This window comes from Canis aureus, chromosome 10, assembly GCF_053574225.1.
Source record: "Canis aureus isolate CA01 chromosome 10, VMU_Caureus_v.1.0, whole genome shotgun sequence".
Lineage (NCBI taxonomy): Eukaryota > Metazoa > Chordata > Mammalia > Carnivora > Canidae > Canis > Canis aureus.
The window spans coordinates 55,719,739-55,736,591 of record NC_135620.1 but is presented as its reverse complement, the minus strand read 5'-3'; the positions used below and the strand labels follow the sequence as shown (position 1 = coordinate 55,736,591).

General features: G+C 41.7%; 1 protein-coding gene across 6 annotated transcripts in view; it reads left to right on the top strand.

The window, feature by feature from the left end:
- FBXO10 (F-box protein 10) overlaps window positions 1-16,853 on the top strand; it is a 64,333-nt gene that overhangs the window by 19,918 nt on the left and 27,562 nt on the right. For 3 of the 6 annotated variants that reach the window (XM_077912572.1, XM_077912573.1, XM_077912578.1), the window contains exon 2: window positions 469-635. The exons of the other annotated variants lie outside the window; for them this stretch is intronic. In XM_077912572.1, coding sequence (XP_077768698.1) covers window positions 633-635 — 3 coding nt within the window. In that variant the 5' untranslated portion in view covers window positions 469-632. The remainder of the gene's footprint in view (window positions 1-468; window positions 636-16,853) is intronic. 6 annotated transcript variants of the gene reach the window in all.

The window sequence follows — 16,853 nt, the reverse complement described above, 5'->3', positions numbered from 1 at the left end:
GTGGGAGCAGAATTCCTCTGAACAACGAGAAGAAGGAAGGTTTGCTGGGCAGACCAAAGTCATGGCTACCACAGTCCACCTTGCCAAGTAGTGGCTTGGAAGAGTAACACAGAAAGAAGAGGATATGATTGGAATTAACTCAGTTAATCTGTACAAGTAAAAGGGGGAAGACATCACCTCTTCATGAGCCCATTGACGGGGAAGGAGGAGTCCGGTCAGGCAGTCCCTTCACCCACCAACTAATGCCAGTGGCGGTGCTTTGGCATTGCTGGTGATCCACAGCAGCAGAGATGAGGGAGAGCTAGTGTGGGACTCTCTAATATGTGGAGATGTATTCCACATGTCAGCTGTGCTGCTTGTTATTCCCATGGACCTAAGAGAAAGTTCTACCTCCACAGCTCTCAGTCATGTCAGCCCCACATAACCATGTTTTCTATCATAAAATCTTGCTCTGTTCCTCCTCCCTAGTCAGAACTTCCTGGGCCAGAGCTGAATGTCAGACCCAAGAACGGCCAATTCGTAGGCTCACCAAGGACCTGTAATATGATCTACTGGAAAACAAGACGCATGTTCCTAGAAATGTGAACTGGGAATTATGGAACAGCACTTAAGCCACAGAAACTGAAGCTGAAATGGTATGTAGAGAGAAGCCATGAGGTAGAGTGAGGCCTTTAGTAATACTGGCTAGCTGGTATTACAGGGAAGCAGAAGCACTGAGACAGAAAAGGGTGTGTAGACTCCAGGTAAAAGGAGATTGGAGCTGACCCATGGGTAGTGGCTGAGACATGAGATGAGCAGAGACCCATAGGGCTAGCCACTGAGAGCCTTGGGGCTGCTGTGGATGGATCCAGACCTTTCATTCTAGACTCTGGGAGACCCAACCCTACATGGTCCTAGTCTATAAAATCCCATATCCTTAATAGCTCACATAAGTTTTTAAGATAAGCCCTCCCTTGTTTGCACTTGCTGCAATCAGAATACTCACTAGAACAGATACTTGGAACTTGGGGGCAATGCCCACGGGGGTGAATTTCTGTTACTGCCAATGACTGCTCCGGAAAGAAGTCTCACTCTCTTTTGTAATTGGATGGTGAGCAGCTACAAAACATGTTGGCTTGGTGACAATAAAGAATACACCCACTGCTTGGCCTGGTGTCAGTGTCTGTATTGTTGGCCACGGAGTGGGGCAGTGGGCTCAGCAGTGAGCTCCACTCCCTCTGTGGTTTCCTTGTTCCCTGCCTCACACAGAAAACCCTAAATTATTGCCCATCAATTAATTTTTTTTCTAAGATGTTGGAGGATTGGTTCAAATGCATTACAATGAAAGAAATTAGGGAAAGGAAAGGGTCTTAGGAGAAAAGGAATTCATCACCATTTATTGTGTGTTTACTATGCGTCAGACACAATGTTAAAGGGATTTCCATCCATTCTCTCATTTCATCCTCACAACTCCCTAAGGTATTATTATCCCCACTTTCATAGATAAGCTGAGACACATGATGGTCTGACTCCATTGAATGTGTAATTTCAAGAATAAAGTAACAATCACTTGGTGTGGAACTGCCTCAAGCTGAGGGCGATTAAGGAGAAATGTTGGAGCAGTGTGCGGTCGTGTGGGAGGCAGGAGGTAGTGAGAAGGGCTCTGATCAGGTGTTCCCTCCACAGACCATGCCTGGGAGGAGACCCAGAACTAATAATGCATAATAATTGCAGGATTATAGTCATCCTTATTTCATGAACTGGGAGCTTATGTGTTTGTATGGTGAGGTTAGAAGGTCCTCCACCATCATTTCACAAATTAGGAATCCCAGAAGCTCAGGAAGGGAACTGGGGGCAGGCTGTTGTAGTGGAAAGAGCAGAGGTTCTGGACTCAGTCCAGGTGTAGGAACCACAGCTGTCCCACTTACTAACTAAATAAAAAGCACAGTAACTATTCCTGGAATTGGGGCTAAGACCACTACCTCTGAAGTTGTAATTGCTCACTTAGATGACATATAAAAGGCACCTGGTTTAGTAAGCTCTCAGTACACTGTTCCCTGCCCCCTCAAGGTCACCCAGTTGATCAGAATCAGGACTGAAACCCAGGTTTTAGGATTTCTCAAGCCCAGTGCCCTCTAAGTGAACTGCTGTGAGCGGGCTGCACATTGGAGGGAGAGAGGGCCCTTACCAACCACACTCAGCACCAAACGTGCATCAGAACACAGCGTTCTGGTCTATGCCATCAAATTTCAAAGCTAAAATAAGAAACAGCTGGTTATTTTTCAGGCTGAGGAGAGCTGAGGTTTGAAGAAATGATGAAAAGCCCAGCTGCGATTTTTGTCATCTTCAAAGCCTTAAGTTTTGTCTCATTTCCAGTAGTATGTGTGTAGGTATGTATACAGGGTTCTTTCTTGGTTTACAGTATTTTACTCTATTCTCAAACTAAAACCCACAAAACTCCAGAGAAATTTACTTTGATTTGAAGAAAGATCTAAACCTATTACAGTTGCTTCATTAGTTCAGTTTGTGGTTATTTTCACTGGTTTCAGTATGCTTCATAACAGGGAGGATATATGTTTTTCCCCTTCGTTGATACTAGATAGAGTTCTGAGCTGTTCTAGAATCTCCCCCACCCCTTTCATTTATTAAAAGCAGAATTCCTGCCACTTTGATACTGATCTGGCCTCCCCTAGGTAGGAAGTAAGTGCATTTTCTTCAGTAAACAATGAAGAACATGGGAGCTGATTGTATAATATACACAGCAGAGTTCTGAAGTCCCCTTTCTCAAATGAAAAGCCTGTTGGGGGATCCCTGGGTGGCACAGCGGTTTGGCACCTGCCTTTGGCCCAGGGCGCGATCCTGGAGACCCAGGATCGAATCCCACATCGGGCTCCCGGTGCATGGAGCCTGCTTCTCCCTCTGCCTGTGTCTCTGCGCCTCTCTCTCTCTCTCTGTGACTATCATAAATAAATAAAAATTAAAAAAAAATTAAAAAAAAAAAAAGCCTGTTGGGTCCCTTTTATCGGAGTCATCTCATTATGGGGTAGGACCTTTTGTGCTGGGACTCAAGGCAGTTCCCCACTGCCCGCAAAATTAATGAAAGCTCTGTGAACTGATTCCGCCAGCCTTTTTTCCTGACCCTTTCAGACTCCTGGAGCTGCTACCAGACTGAGCTTCATACTGTGTCCTCGGCCTGCTTAGAGGTTCCATACCCTGCAGCTTTGCTGCCATGCTTTCCTCTGCCTGCAGTCCCCTTTCCTGGATTCCCTGGATGCCCCAGCCCTGCCCATATCTCAGAGTGCAGCTCAGAGGCCAGCTCTTCCCTGAAGCTTGGCTTATTAATTGTTGAAAACCTAGTCTTTGGGGGTCAAACCTGGTTCACAAGGGGATTCTGCGGCTCTCCAGCACAGTGATTTGGGATAAGTCATTTGTCACTTTAGTTTCTCCCAGACTTAGTTTCTTCACTTGTAAAGTGATACTTTAGATCAGGGCTTCTCAAACATAGGTGCACAGGAGTTCCCTGGTGATCTTGTTAAAATGCTAGTTCTGATCCAGTAGGTATGAGATAGTGCCCAAGAGTTGGCATTTCTAACCAGCTCCTGGGTCCTAGGAACAGCATTCAGAGTTGCAAAGCTTTGGAGGGATATTGGGAGAATAGAATGAAATAATGCATGAAAAGTGCTTAATATGGTGTCTTTCAAATATTCATGCTGAGTAAGTGGTAGTTGCTGCTGTTATGGTTGCCTTCTGCTATTACTGGTTGATTTGTCTACCTGGAGGTCACATTTATATTCTTTAAACAAAGGCTTTTTCCCTCTTATGGCACTGAGCACCTCTTCACTCATACTGGTTTTATGGGAGTAGAGATAGCTTTGTCTCCTACCAGAGTTGAGGATAGGGAGGATAGGGTCTTTATCTTGTTTCTGATTCCCTCATGGTGCTTCACCACACAATCTTATATATAGTAAGTGTGGACTACATACTCAGGCTTCATTTACTTTTTTTATTCGATAGGGATCTATGTCATGGTAGGAATTCAGTGGCTAATGGTTTAAATAGTCTCAGCTATTCTAATACACCAGATGATGATAGTGATAATTCATTTAGTAAATGTTTATTGAGTACCTATCACAGACAAGGCAGAGATCTAGGCAAAGTTCCTATGCCTTTCTGTCCTTATGGGACTTGCTCAGGGGAGCCAGACAATAAATAAAGAAAAGCATATTTTTATAAAAAGATAAGCTCCTTGAGCACAGAGAAGGTATCTAATTCATCATGGTGAATTTCCTCATAGTAGGTGTTCAGACACTGTATCACCTGGGCACTCTACTTCTGCAAACACTGTCTCACTTTCACATGGTAGTCCTTGTGGTATAACTCGGCACTCCCTCGTGTCCCTCCCACCTGCCCCACAAATCCACTCACACAAGCCTAAATGAACTATATAGATGTCACTAGAGGTTTTACTCCTAAGCCCACCCTGCCTCCCCATCATGATGCTCAGCAAACTAATAGGCCAATAGACCCATTCTCTCAAAAGCAGTGGGAGTCTAGACAGCAAAGCAAAGCTTCACTTTCAGTGCCTCACATTGATCAGAGCCCTGTACAGTCCTCTAAGTATTCACTCCCAATTTCTCCTTTGCTGAGTCCTTTTCCATTTCATGCCCTTTAGATTTCACCTGGCAAGGACTTGGTCATCAGACTTTTTTTCTCTAGTGATCTCATCCCATCCCATGACTTTAAATGTCATTTGGATCTCTATTCAAATGTCACTTCCTCAGAGACCTTCCTTGATGACCCTATCTAAGTGGCACACATGTTCATGCTCAGGTACATATGCACACCCCTTAGCCTGCTTTATTTTCTCCTTGCAGTATCTGTTATTTTTTTAAATTTATTGTCTCTAAAGGTAGGGACTTTGTCTTGTTCACTGCTTGTCAGTCCTTAGAACAATGCCTAGTGTGATAGTAAACAATATATTCAGATTTGTTAAATAAATGATTATTTTTCTTTGGAAATTCTTGAAATGCTCATGAAATGTAGCAGGACAGCCATCATGAACGTGTTTACATATGAGGAAATGGATTCAGAGGGGTTAAAGGATTTGCCTCAAGTCACAAGGCTGGGAAGCAGTAGAGCTTGCTTGTTGAGACTCAGGTCTTATGGGACTCCTGTCCCAAGAGGGTGGCCTCTGTCCCTCCCACTAAAGCTGGAGACACCCTGTGGCCCAGAGGGTTAAGAGTGCCATACAGAAGCTCTGAGTTCTCACACTCTTGGGAACACACAAAGGAAACAGCTTGAGGCCTACCTCAGGCCCTGGTCCCTCATCCCAAACAAGTTCCCACTTTGTTTCTCCAGCTCTTTACAGGCTCACACTCCAGGTGCGCCAGCCCTAGGGGACATTCGTTACTTTTAATTCCATAGTTCAGAGGCCTCAATGGGAAAAAGGAAGGGCAAAACTTGAATACATTTTTTTTTTTAAGTGTTACCTGGTTATAGAAATCCCTGTCGCTGCATAGATCCCCATGGATTAGTGTAAAGATATAGTAAATAAAGCCAAGTGGAACAACAGGGAGTGTGACAGTTGAATAAAAGGAAATCCTCTTTGAGTTCGGAGGGTCCTATGTGTAGAATTGTCAGCCTCATTCTAGATTCAGCCCATGGGGTGTTGCCAGATTTGGGGACATGTCCAAGTTTGGAGGAAAGAAAGCTCTGAAATGTGGAAAATCCCCTGCTGCCATATCTTCCTTCCCTTGACAGGCCTGCCACAAGACCCTTAGCTTTCCAGGCACCTTTGCCCCAAATCCTCTGGAGACCCTCACATCATCCTGAGGGAAAGAATCTGTCATTTAATATTTGCTGAGTTGTAAGTTTCTGCTCACTGTTCTACCTGTTGTGGATGGATCTTGAAATAGAGCTCTGATCAGGCCACTTCCCTCCTGAGGAATCTACAATAGAATACAAGCTTCCATTGTTCACATCCAAGGCCCATACCAACATGCAACATCTATAAGAGAGCAGAACTCTAGGGACTCCAAGGGAACAGAACTGAAACCAACTGAAGAAGGAGCTAAGAGCTGGATTTTGGCTCAGTTTTAGGAAATATACCAAAGTTGGCTGCAGACAAACCATGGAATGGGCCATCTCAGGGTGTCCAGGAGCTTCCTGCTAGTGGCCTTTAGAGGTTCACATGCTCTATAAGTCAGGAAGGGACAGGTTATACTGTAGCAACAGTCCTCAAATTCTTTTTTTTTTTTTTAAGATTTTATTTATTTATTCATAACTGAGAGGCAGAGGGAGAAGCAGGCCCCATGCAAGGAGCCTGACGTGGGACTCAATCCTGGGCCTCCAGGGTCACACCCCAGGCCGAAGGCGGCGCTAAACCACTGAGCCACCGGGGCTGCCCAGTCCTCAAATTCTTAATGCCTTAACCTGAAACAAAGGATTATGTTTTATGTATGATGTGTATCTATTTTGGGTTAGCATGGGGACTCTACAAGAGTAGCTATTGTCTCAAATGTTGCCAGTTGCTATGCCAGAGAAAAACAGAGCTCTGGTTGGTCTTGCCTAGGCAGTTAAATCTTTAGTCAAGAGATAGCACACAGCTCTTCTCAAAACTCACTGATTAGGGATCCCTGGGTGGCTCAGCGGTTTGGCACCTGCCTTCAGCCAGGTGTGATCCTAGAGTCCCAGGATCAAGTCCCACGTTGGGCTCCCTGCATGGAGCCTGCTTCTCCCTCTGCCTGTGTCTCTGCCTCTCTCTCTCTCTGTATCTGTGTGTGTGTGTGTGTGTGTGTGTGTGTGTGCGCGCGCGCGCGCGTCTCATGGATAAATAAATCTTAAAAAAATCCCTGATTAATACTAGCCATGTGCCCCACCCAACCACTGGAAGGGCCAGTACAATCCTATCAGGTATGCAGGAGGGGAAACTGGGACTAGTTGCTGAAAAGCACTAATTCCCAGCACAGTGAACATTGGATCTCTTCTTGGTTGCAAAAATCTTCTGGGGTAGTATCAGGGTCTCTAGTTTATATATGAGGAAACCAAAGGCCAGGGCTTAATTAAGTGACTTCCTCAAGGTCTCATACAGCATGGTCCAAGTCTTCTGACTTTGAGATAATACAGGGAGGTCCATATCACCAAGAAGGTTGAAAACTGAAGAGAGTCATTCATTGAGGATGCTACATCAAAGTGTGGAAGGGAGACCCTTTTCATGCAGTCACCAGGGAACTTGATAAGTATGCCGATAATTAATTCCACTCCAGAGAGTCTCATTCTGGAGATCTAAAGTGGGAGTAGGAGCAAGCCCTGGGTAATTCTGAAGTAGATGGCCAAGAGCCATGTTTTAAGAACCACTGTTACAGAAATCTCACCATGCCTGGTTTAAAAATAGCCTGAGCTCTGTAAGCTGCAATAGTGCTCAATTCTTGCTATCCCAGGCTGTCCATTTCCTATCAGTTGTTTTCTCATCCCAGTATCCCCCACACTCCATAAGGGCTATATTTGCAAAACAAATGAACTAAGGAATAAAAGGATTTTTTATTCTTTAAATTTTTTATTCCCAGTTGAATTTTAAGAATTTCTACATGGGAATTTTTATATGGATGCAGGAAACTTGAGTGGAGAGTGAAGGTCCTTGAAACTGTATTTCTATAGTAAATTTACATAAGTTTGCAAAAATGAGATAAAAATTGGGGTGGCGCCATGATGGAAATTCACCTCTACCTATTCATTTACTTAAAAACACCGTTAAGCATGTACTTGGCGCAGGTATTAAATGGTGTGTTTGGTTCTTGCCATACTCATACTTCAGTTGTAGTGGCCCAGAGTATTCCTTATTGATGGACTGCTAGAGTAACTGGGAAACTCTTCTGGGACAGAGATTGGCAGTGCTGGGTGCTGTGCAATGTCATATGGGGCATACAATAGGTTGGCTGGGTCAAACACATAGTGAACAAGGTTCCAGTCAGCAGTGAAGCAAGATGCATTGGTGGTTGTAATTTGGGTAGTTGTGATTTGGGTCTCTTATATCCTCTGGAGAATTAGAATAGTGACCATTAACAATAGGTCCCAGAGAAGGGCCCTATTGGGCAGACCTACCAAAGGCCATATGGAAGTCTCTCACCTGAAAGGCTATGTGGGTTAGGTCCCCTTAAGGTTAGTGGATTCACTCACATACAGCTATCAGAGTTGTCTCCTGTAGAAAGAACATCCTGGTTAAGGCATGTCAGAAAATATACAATTTATGATGCTCTCAGGAAAAACAGCAGAGTCAGAGAAGCTAATAAATTGGAAAGTAGGAGATAGAAACAAAGAGAACAAGGAGCCTAAGAAGTCAAAGCTCTTAAAAAAAAAAAAAACTCCTTTCAGATGGCGGCAGTTGACCCTTGTTAAGAGGTTACCCTTTGGTGGGGCACCTGGGTGGCACAGTGGGCTAAGCATCTGCCTTCAGCTCAGGTCATGATCCCAGGGTCCTAGGATCTAGCCCAGAGTCTGGCTCCCTGCTCAGTGGTAAGTCTGCTGTTACCTCTGCCCACCACCCTCCCCAACCCCACGCATGGACTCTCTCTCTCGTGTGCCTGCGTGCTGTCTCTCTCAGGTAAGTAAGTTCTTTAAAAAAAAAAAAAAAAGAAAAAAAAGGTTACCCTTTGGGAAGAAATGCTTGAGTGGTTGATAATTTGTCTACTTTCATATAGGAACTAGTTTTGGTTTTGTTTTTTTACAGAGGAGGGAGGGGCAGAGGAAGAGAGAGAGAATCTTAAGCAGGCTCCACACCCAGTGAAGAACCCATTATAGAGCTCAATCTCATAACCCTGAGATCATGACCTGTGTGGAAATCAAGAGTCAGATGCTTAACCAGCTGAGCCACTCAGACGCGCCTCCTATAGGAACTTGTTAAAATGAGGATAATAGTGTTCTTCTGGTGTTTTTAAATTGAAATGCAAAACAATAAGGAAAAAAAGAAGTGAAGCAAAGATAACTAGGAACGTATTATAAATGAGCTCCTTTTAATAGGGAGATGAAAAATTTAGACAGGTAAATGTAAACTGTATGGGACATATGATGGTCCTTATGTGGGAGAAGGAGGTTGAATCTGAGCTAGTCAGAAGAAAGGAACCTTGTGAAGGGTTGGGACTAGCTAGAAGAAATGTGATATACGAAGTCACTAAATTCAGAGAACCTTGTACAGGTCACCAAGACCTTATGGAGAAACAGCAAAGTAACATTTTATTATTATTATTATCATTATTATCTTTTAAGTGAGGTGTGCCAAAAACAGAGTTGAGGAAAGGTTCTAATTAAGACTGAATTACATCTAACCCCCTCAGAGTAGCCCTGGCATCAGAACTCCTTTCTTATGCAAATGACATCCTAATAAGAGCAATAGTCAAATTAGGAAAAGAATAATTAGAGCCACAAAAGATCTGGGAAGAAAGTTGAGAAGGATTTGGAGTACAAGATAGGAAGCTATGAGAGAAAGGAGGAGTTATGTGAGAGTTAAATATAGAAGAGTTTGTCCTACCAGAAGTACTGCCGACCTGTTTCTTTTCCAGTGACTCTGGTCAAGTCAGTTGTGGGTAATACTAAATCATGTAGTTAAGTACAGTAGATGTACTTATTGGCATCATTTCCTGCAAGAACCTGGAGCGTAGGAAAAACCAGAGTCACACTCATTGTATCTGCGAAGAGTGGACCTGGTATTAGAATAACCTAGGGTGTATCTTCTCACTTTTCTGTTGCTCTGACTAGTTGGAGTAGAGAAGGGGATCAGCACCAGGTACTGAACTTTCTGAGATCAAAGTATCCAGTCCCTATCTCCAAAGAACCCCACAATCTGATAGAGAGCCAGGAATCCATTGAAAAGCCTTAGAAACAATGACCAAACCTAGTAGAAATAAACATCTCTAATACACTGGTTGTGGTATTGAAATATGACTTCCAATTAAAGCAATGAGGACAAAAATAAGCTCAACTGATTTTTGACAAAAGTACAAAAGCAATTCAATGGAGAAACGATAGCCTTTTCTACAAATGGTGCTGGGACAAACAATCATAGGGCAAACAAAAACAAAAAAACTTCAAATTAAGCCTTACATCTTAATCAAAAATTAACTCAAAATGGATCACTAATTTGCATGTAAAAGGTAAAATTATAAAACTTTAAGAAAAAAATCTTCAGGATCCAGAGCTAGGTAAAGAGTTCTTAGACTTGACACCAGAAGCATAATTCATTAAAGGAAAAATGTCAGAAATGTGCTAGAGTGGTGGTAGCATGAGGATTAACAAATAGATCCATGAAACAGAATAAATCACCCAGAAATAGACCCATGCTACTGTTATTTGATTTTTGACAAAGGTACCAAAACAACCCAACTGGGGATAGTAGATTGTTTTCAACAACTGGTGCTGGAATAACTGAATTCTCACATAAAAAATTTTAATTTCAACCACTGCATCATACCATAACAAAAATTTTTTTTTTTTAATTTTATTTATTTATGATAGTCACACAGAGAGAGAGAGAGAGGCAGAGGCACAGGCAGAGGGAGAAGCAGGCTCCATGCACCGGGAGCCCGACGTGGGATTCGATCCCGGGTCTCCAGGATCGCGCCCTGGGCCGAAGGCAGGCGCCAAACCACTGCGCTACCCAGGGATCCCACCATAACAAAAATTAATTCATTATGGATCATAGATCAAAATGTTAAAGTCAAAATCACAACACTTTTAGAAGAAAATATAGAGAAGAATGTCAGGCATCTGGGTGGCTCAATTGGTTAGGTTTCTGCCTTCAGCTCAGGTCATGATCTCAGGCTCCTGGGATTGAGCCCCCACATCCCACTCCCAGCTCAGCAGGAAGTCTGCTTCTCCCTCTCCCTCTGCTGCTCACCCTACTTGTGCTCTCTGGCTCTATCTCTCTGCCAAAGAAAGAAGGAAGGAAGGAAGAGAGAGAGAGAAAAAAAAAAATATATATATATATATAAGAAAATGTCTTTCTGACATGGGAATTAGCAAAGCCTTCTCCGAAGGGATCAGTCATTTGGAAAAGGTGAGTTAGACTTCATCAAAATGTAAAACTTCTCATCAAAAGACACCATCAAGAAAAGGAAAAGATAAGCTATAAACAGGGAGAAAGTATTCCCAGACCATATATCTGGTAAAGGATATATTAAAAAGTCCTACAATTGAATATTAAAAAGACAAGCCAATTAAAAAAATAGAAGATGTGAACACACTCCTGAAAGATACATGAATGGCAGTAAGCACATGAAAAAGTGCTCAACATCATTAGTCACAAGGGAAGTGAAAATTAAAACCAAAATGAGATGCCATTGCATACCCACCAGAATGATAGAAAGACCAACAACAATAAATGGTAGTGAAGTTGTAGAGCAGTGGTATTTCTTATATGTTCTTGGTGAGAGTGTAAAATGGTATAATTTGTTTGGAAAAAAAAAATTAATTTGTTTGGAGAAAAGACCCAGCAGTTCCACTTTTGTAAGTATTTACTCAAGAGAAATTAAAACATATGCCCACAAAGCATTTGTATAAGAATATTCACAGTAGCATTATTCACAATAGCTTCAAATTGGAAACAGTTCAGTCTTTCCTCCATAGTAGAATCGATTTTTAAAAACTGCTATATCAATACATTATACAGCGAAATAACTACTCAGCAATAAAAAGGGATGAATTACTGATACATACAACATAATGGATGAATCTCAAAAAAATGTTATACTAAGTGAAAGAGCCTTAACACAAAAGCATACATACTACGTATTTCCATTTATATGAAATTCTAGAACAGACAAAACTAGTCTGTGGTGGAAAAGTCACAACAGCAGTTGCTGCTTGGGGTTTGGGGTGGGAATTGACAGAAAAGTCATGAGGGAATATTTTGGGGTGATAGTAATACTCTATTTTTGATACGGTTTGGAATTACATGCGTGAATGCATTTGACAAGATTATCTGGATGCATCTGTGGCACATCTATACCATGGGATGCTCCTTAGCATTTTAAAGGAACAAACTAGTGATGCACACAACTTGAATCTCTAAGGAATTATGCTGATCGGGGAGGGAAAAAAAAGCCAATCTCAAGAGATTATGTACTGTATGATTCCATTTATATGACATCTTTGAAGTGACACAGTTTTAGAAATGGAAGACAGATTAATGGTTGTCAGGGATTAAGAACAGGGAAGAGGAGTCAGGATGGGATCTTGTGGTATCAGAACTTTTTGGTATTTTGATTGTGCTAGTGGATACCCAAACCTACACAGGTGATAAAAGGTAATGGTTAGAACATAATACAAACACACGACAATGAATGAGTCCAGGTGAAACTGAGGAACTCTAAAGAAGGTAATAGATTATATCAATGTCATTATGCTGGTTGTGATTATAGTTTTGCAAAAGGTTACCAGTGGGAGAAACTGAGAAAGTATACAAGAGGTTTCTCTGTATTATTTCTTGCAACTACCTATGAACCTACAATTATCTTAATAAAAACTTCAATTAAAAAATATCTTAGGGGCTGGGATCCCTGGGTGGCGCAGCGGTTTGGCGCCTGCCTTTGGCCCAGGGCGTGATCCTGGAGACCCGGGATCGAGTCCCACGTCGGGCTCCCGGTGCATGGAGCCTACTTCTCCCTCTGCCTGTGTCTCTGCCTCTCTCTCTCTCTGTGTGTGACTATCATAAAAAAAAAAAAAAAAAAAAAATATCTTAGGGGCATCTGGGTGGCTCAGTTAAGTGTCTGCCTATGGCTCAGGTCATGATCTCAGGGTCCTATATCAGACTGCTCAGCAGGGTGTCTGCTTCTTCCTCTCTATGTTTGTTCTCCCTCCTGTCTCTCAAGTAAATAAAATCTTAAAAAAAAAAACTAAAATAAAATAAATAAAATTTTTAAAAAATTTCTTACATGTCTGATACCATGTCTGGGCAGGAAATGTAAAAACTGAGCCAGGAACATCTTGACATACCACATGGCAAGGACACTTATCAAAAATTACTGAGGCTGTGTCAAAATGACTGAGGAACCAAATTGAGGTTCAATTTGAGCTTCAATAAGAATAGCAATTTCAAAGACTTGAAACCTGTAAAATATATTTAAATACATAGATTCTCATAATACACACACATACAAATTGCTTACCTTCAAAGAATCACAAAGACAATTCATTGTCTTGAGACTTGGGAAATGAAGGCCTTTCCTAAATATATGGTACAACTGGGTAACTTTAAAGAATAGATGAAGAGGAGCATCTCCTAATATAATTACTTCATCAAAAGAATCCACCAAATGATACAGTTAGAGTTAGTACCATTTTGTTACCTCCAGGTGAATTAATGGATCCAGGCAATGAGTATCAGTGGACACTAACATCAGAAAAGAGATGGCCGGACTTGTGGACATTTTCTGATAAAAACATGCAGTACCACTTGTAGCCTTGCTAAAGGGATCAAGACCTGAGTCTCATCAGGCCTCTGGATCCAGCTGCCAATGTGCAGAAGAGACAACAGGGGAACAAGGTGAACTCTCCGATGAGAAAGCATGCAGTCAGCAAAATTCAGACTGAGAAACTGGTCAGATTGTTGAGGTTCTTCAACAGACAGCTTGTAAAGAAAGGAAAGGGATGAAATGGAACCCTGTGGATGGAATGAGAATCGAACACATACCAAGCTAAAAACCTGAGGACAAAACTAAATCTCTAGAACCTCAGGTTGCATACTTAGGTGATAAAACCACAAAGAACCAAGGAAGTGATTACTACAGAAACAGGAATATGTTTTACCTTTGTGGGGAGGATTAGAGTGGGGCACATGGGGAGACTTCTGGAGTAGCTGGCAAAATTCTGTTTTCTAATCTCGGTAGTTGTTAGTAGGATGTTTGCCTTATAAAATAATTCACTAAACTGTACATTTGCTCTGTGTACTCCATTTTCATTTACACTGTAAGAAGGCTATGATAGAACTAAAGTAGTTGTGGGAGGCCGGAAGAGGCACTTGACGCCTGAGGAGAGAGGATGAAGAAAGGTCCTTTGAGCAAGGTGCTATTGGGAGCGCAAGGGTAGGTGGGGTGGAGGTCAATGATGAGGCTAGAGAAATAGACCAGCACATGACCTGTCATCTGTACTAGGTTTTCTTTTGGAAGCCATGGGAACCATTGAGGAATTCTTAGCTGATATATGGCATGCCCACATTTATATTTTAGAAAGCTTCCCTTGGTGGCTGTGTGTGAAGTGGATTGGATGGAGGAGGCGGGACTGGTTCCAGGGAGACCAGTTGAGAATCTGTGGTAATCCAAACTAAAGACGGTGAGGCCAGGAACAACTTGGTGACAGGGGAGAGAGGAAAGGATTAATTTGAGAGTGCTTAAGGAGGCAGAAACACAGGATGTGAGAGACTATCTGGGAGAGAAGAAGAGAGAAAAGAAATCAGGAAGGTTTCCCTGGTTACTGACTAGGGTGGCAAAGTGGAAGATGATGGTACCATTAACTGAGACATGGAGTATAGGTGGTAGAGCAGGCCTGGAGAGATGATAATCTATACGATTTTTTTTATACGATTTTTTTTAATTGAGATAAAGTTTACATACAATAAAATGCACAGAACAGAAGCATGCAGTCCAGTGAGCTTTTTTAGATGTGTTTATCCATGTTACTAACACAGCAGTGAAGATGTAAACATTTCCTTCACTCCTGAAGTTTCCATGGGACCCCTTCAAGTGCTATTCTGATTTTTATCACCGTAGATTAGTCTGTTTTTAAACTTCACCCATACGGAATCATACAATATGTTGTCTTTTGTGGCTGGTTTCTTTTCCTTAACATATCTTTGTGGCTCACCTGTCTATTGTATATATATCAGCAATTCATTCCCCTTTACTGCCGAATAGTATTGCATTACATAAATATACCACAATTTGTTTATCTTCTCTTCTGGTGATGGACATTTGGATTGTTTTCAGTTTTTTGTTTGTTCTGCTATTATGAATAAAACCTCTGTAAACATTCTCATAAAAATGTTTGTGTAAATACACATTTTCATTTATCTTGGGTAAATGTCTAGGAGTGGAATTCCTGGGTCATAACATAGGTGTGTGTTTAATTGCAGAAGAAACTACCAAATAGTTTTCTAAAGTGATTGTAGTATTTTATACTCCTACCAGCAATGTATGAAGCAATGTATGTTTGATGCTTTTAGTGTTTTTTTGTTTGTTTGTTTAACCATTGTAGCGAGTCTCTCATACACACACATCTATCTCACTATGGTTTTAATACAAATCAAGCAATGAATAATAATGATGTTGAGCATCTCTTCTTCTTGGCTGTTTGTTTTTCTTTTGTGAAGTTTCTTTTCAAATCTTTGCCTATTCTTTATTGTATTTTTTTTTATTATTGAGCTATAGGACTTCTTGATATAGTCTCTCCTATATGTACATTGCAAATATTTTCTCCCATTCTTTCACTTGTCATTTTCTTAATGATGCCTTTTGATGAGCAGAAAATTCTGAGAGACCAATTTATTTATTTTTTGTTTTTTAGGATTAGTGCCTTTTGTGTTCTCAGAAATCTTTGCCTATCCTGAGGTTGCATATTTTCTTAGGTTATTTTTTTAAGATGTATTTATTAATTATAGAGACTGGTATGTGTGAGAGAGAGAGGGAGCCTGGGGAGGGGAGAGACCATCTCAAACAGACTCCCTGCTGAGCATGAAGCCTGACACAGGGCTCAATCCCACAACCCCAAGATCATGACCCAAGCTGAAATCAAGAGCTGGATGCTTAGCCAACTGAGCCATCCAAGCATCCCTTATGTTTTCTTCTAGAAGCTTTATAGATTTTGTTTTTGTATTGAGGTCTAAAATCAATCTTATATTTTTGAATATGGCTTATATCAGAAGTTCATTTTTTTCATATGGGTCTCAAGTTTTTCCAGCACCATTTGATGAAAAGGCTTTTGTTTATCCATGGAATTGCACTGATATTTTGTCAAAAGTCAAGTGCCCATATACATATTAGTCTGTTTCTGGACTCCCTTGTAGCTGGCGTGTTGAGGGAGCCTAGATATTGGTGGGGTTTGTTTTTTGTTTGTTTGGTTTTTTTTTTTTTTTTTGAGTGGTAAATAGTATTCTAACAGGCAGTTACGTTATTGCCAGAACCCTTTGATCCTATCAAGCTTGCCTTTTTTCTTCTAATTTGAATCTGTTCCCGTGACATATCCTTTCTGAGTCTCAGTGTGAACATTCCATATTCTGGGCTGGACTTCCATTATCTCCCAGGTCTACATGATCTTTACTATCACCATTTACCCTGTAACAGGCGATCTCCACTAAGTCTGATGAAGGCATGCTCTGTGCATGGGCAGTCCAGCTCTGAGCCAAGAAACGGGCCACCCACCCCACCCTGCCTCACAGATTCCAGCCATTTTTGAGCATCACAGAACTCCTATCTGCCTGCTCCGTGAGACTGCCACTCTACTTGGGTGCCATCTCCCTACCCCACAATGAGAAGGTGCCCCCGAATGAAAACTAGAGCAGTTACATGCTCCCCTATTGTATTTCCCTTCTCTCAAAGATTACGGTCCTGTGCAGTTTACTCTTCGGTGCCTGAAAGCATATATTCGGTCCAACTGTATAGTTTTCATGGCAGGAGGGAGAATCTAGTTCCAGTTTTTTTGTAATGCCCTAACATGAAAATTGAGGTTCAGTTTTGAATATAATGCTGAGTTTTTAGTATCTGTGGAACATCCCAGGATAAATGCTCAATAGGCATTGGTTATCTGTATGTGGAAGGCCTGAGAGAGACTATTGGGCCTGGAGATCTGGATTTTATAGTTGAAGCCAAGGGAATGGATGTGATCACCTAGCT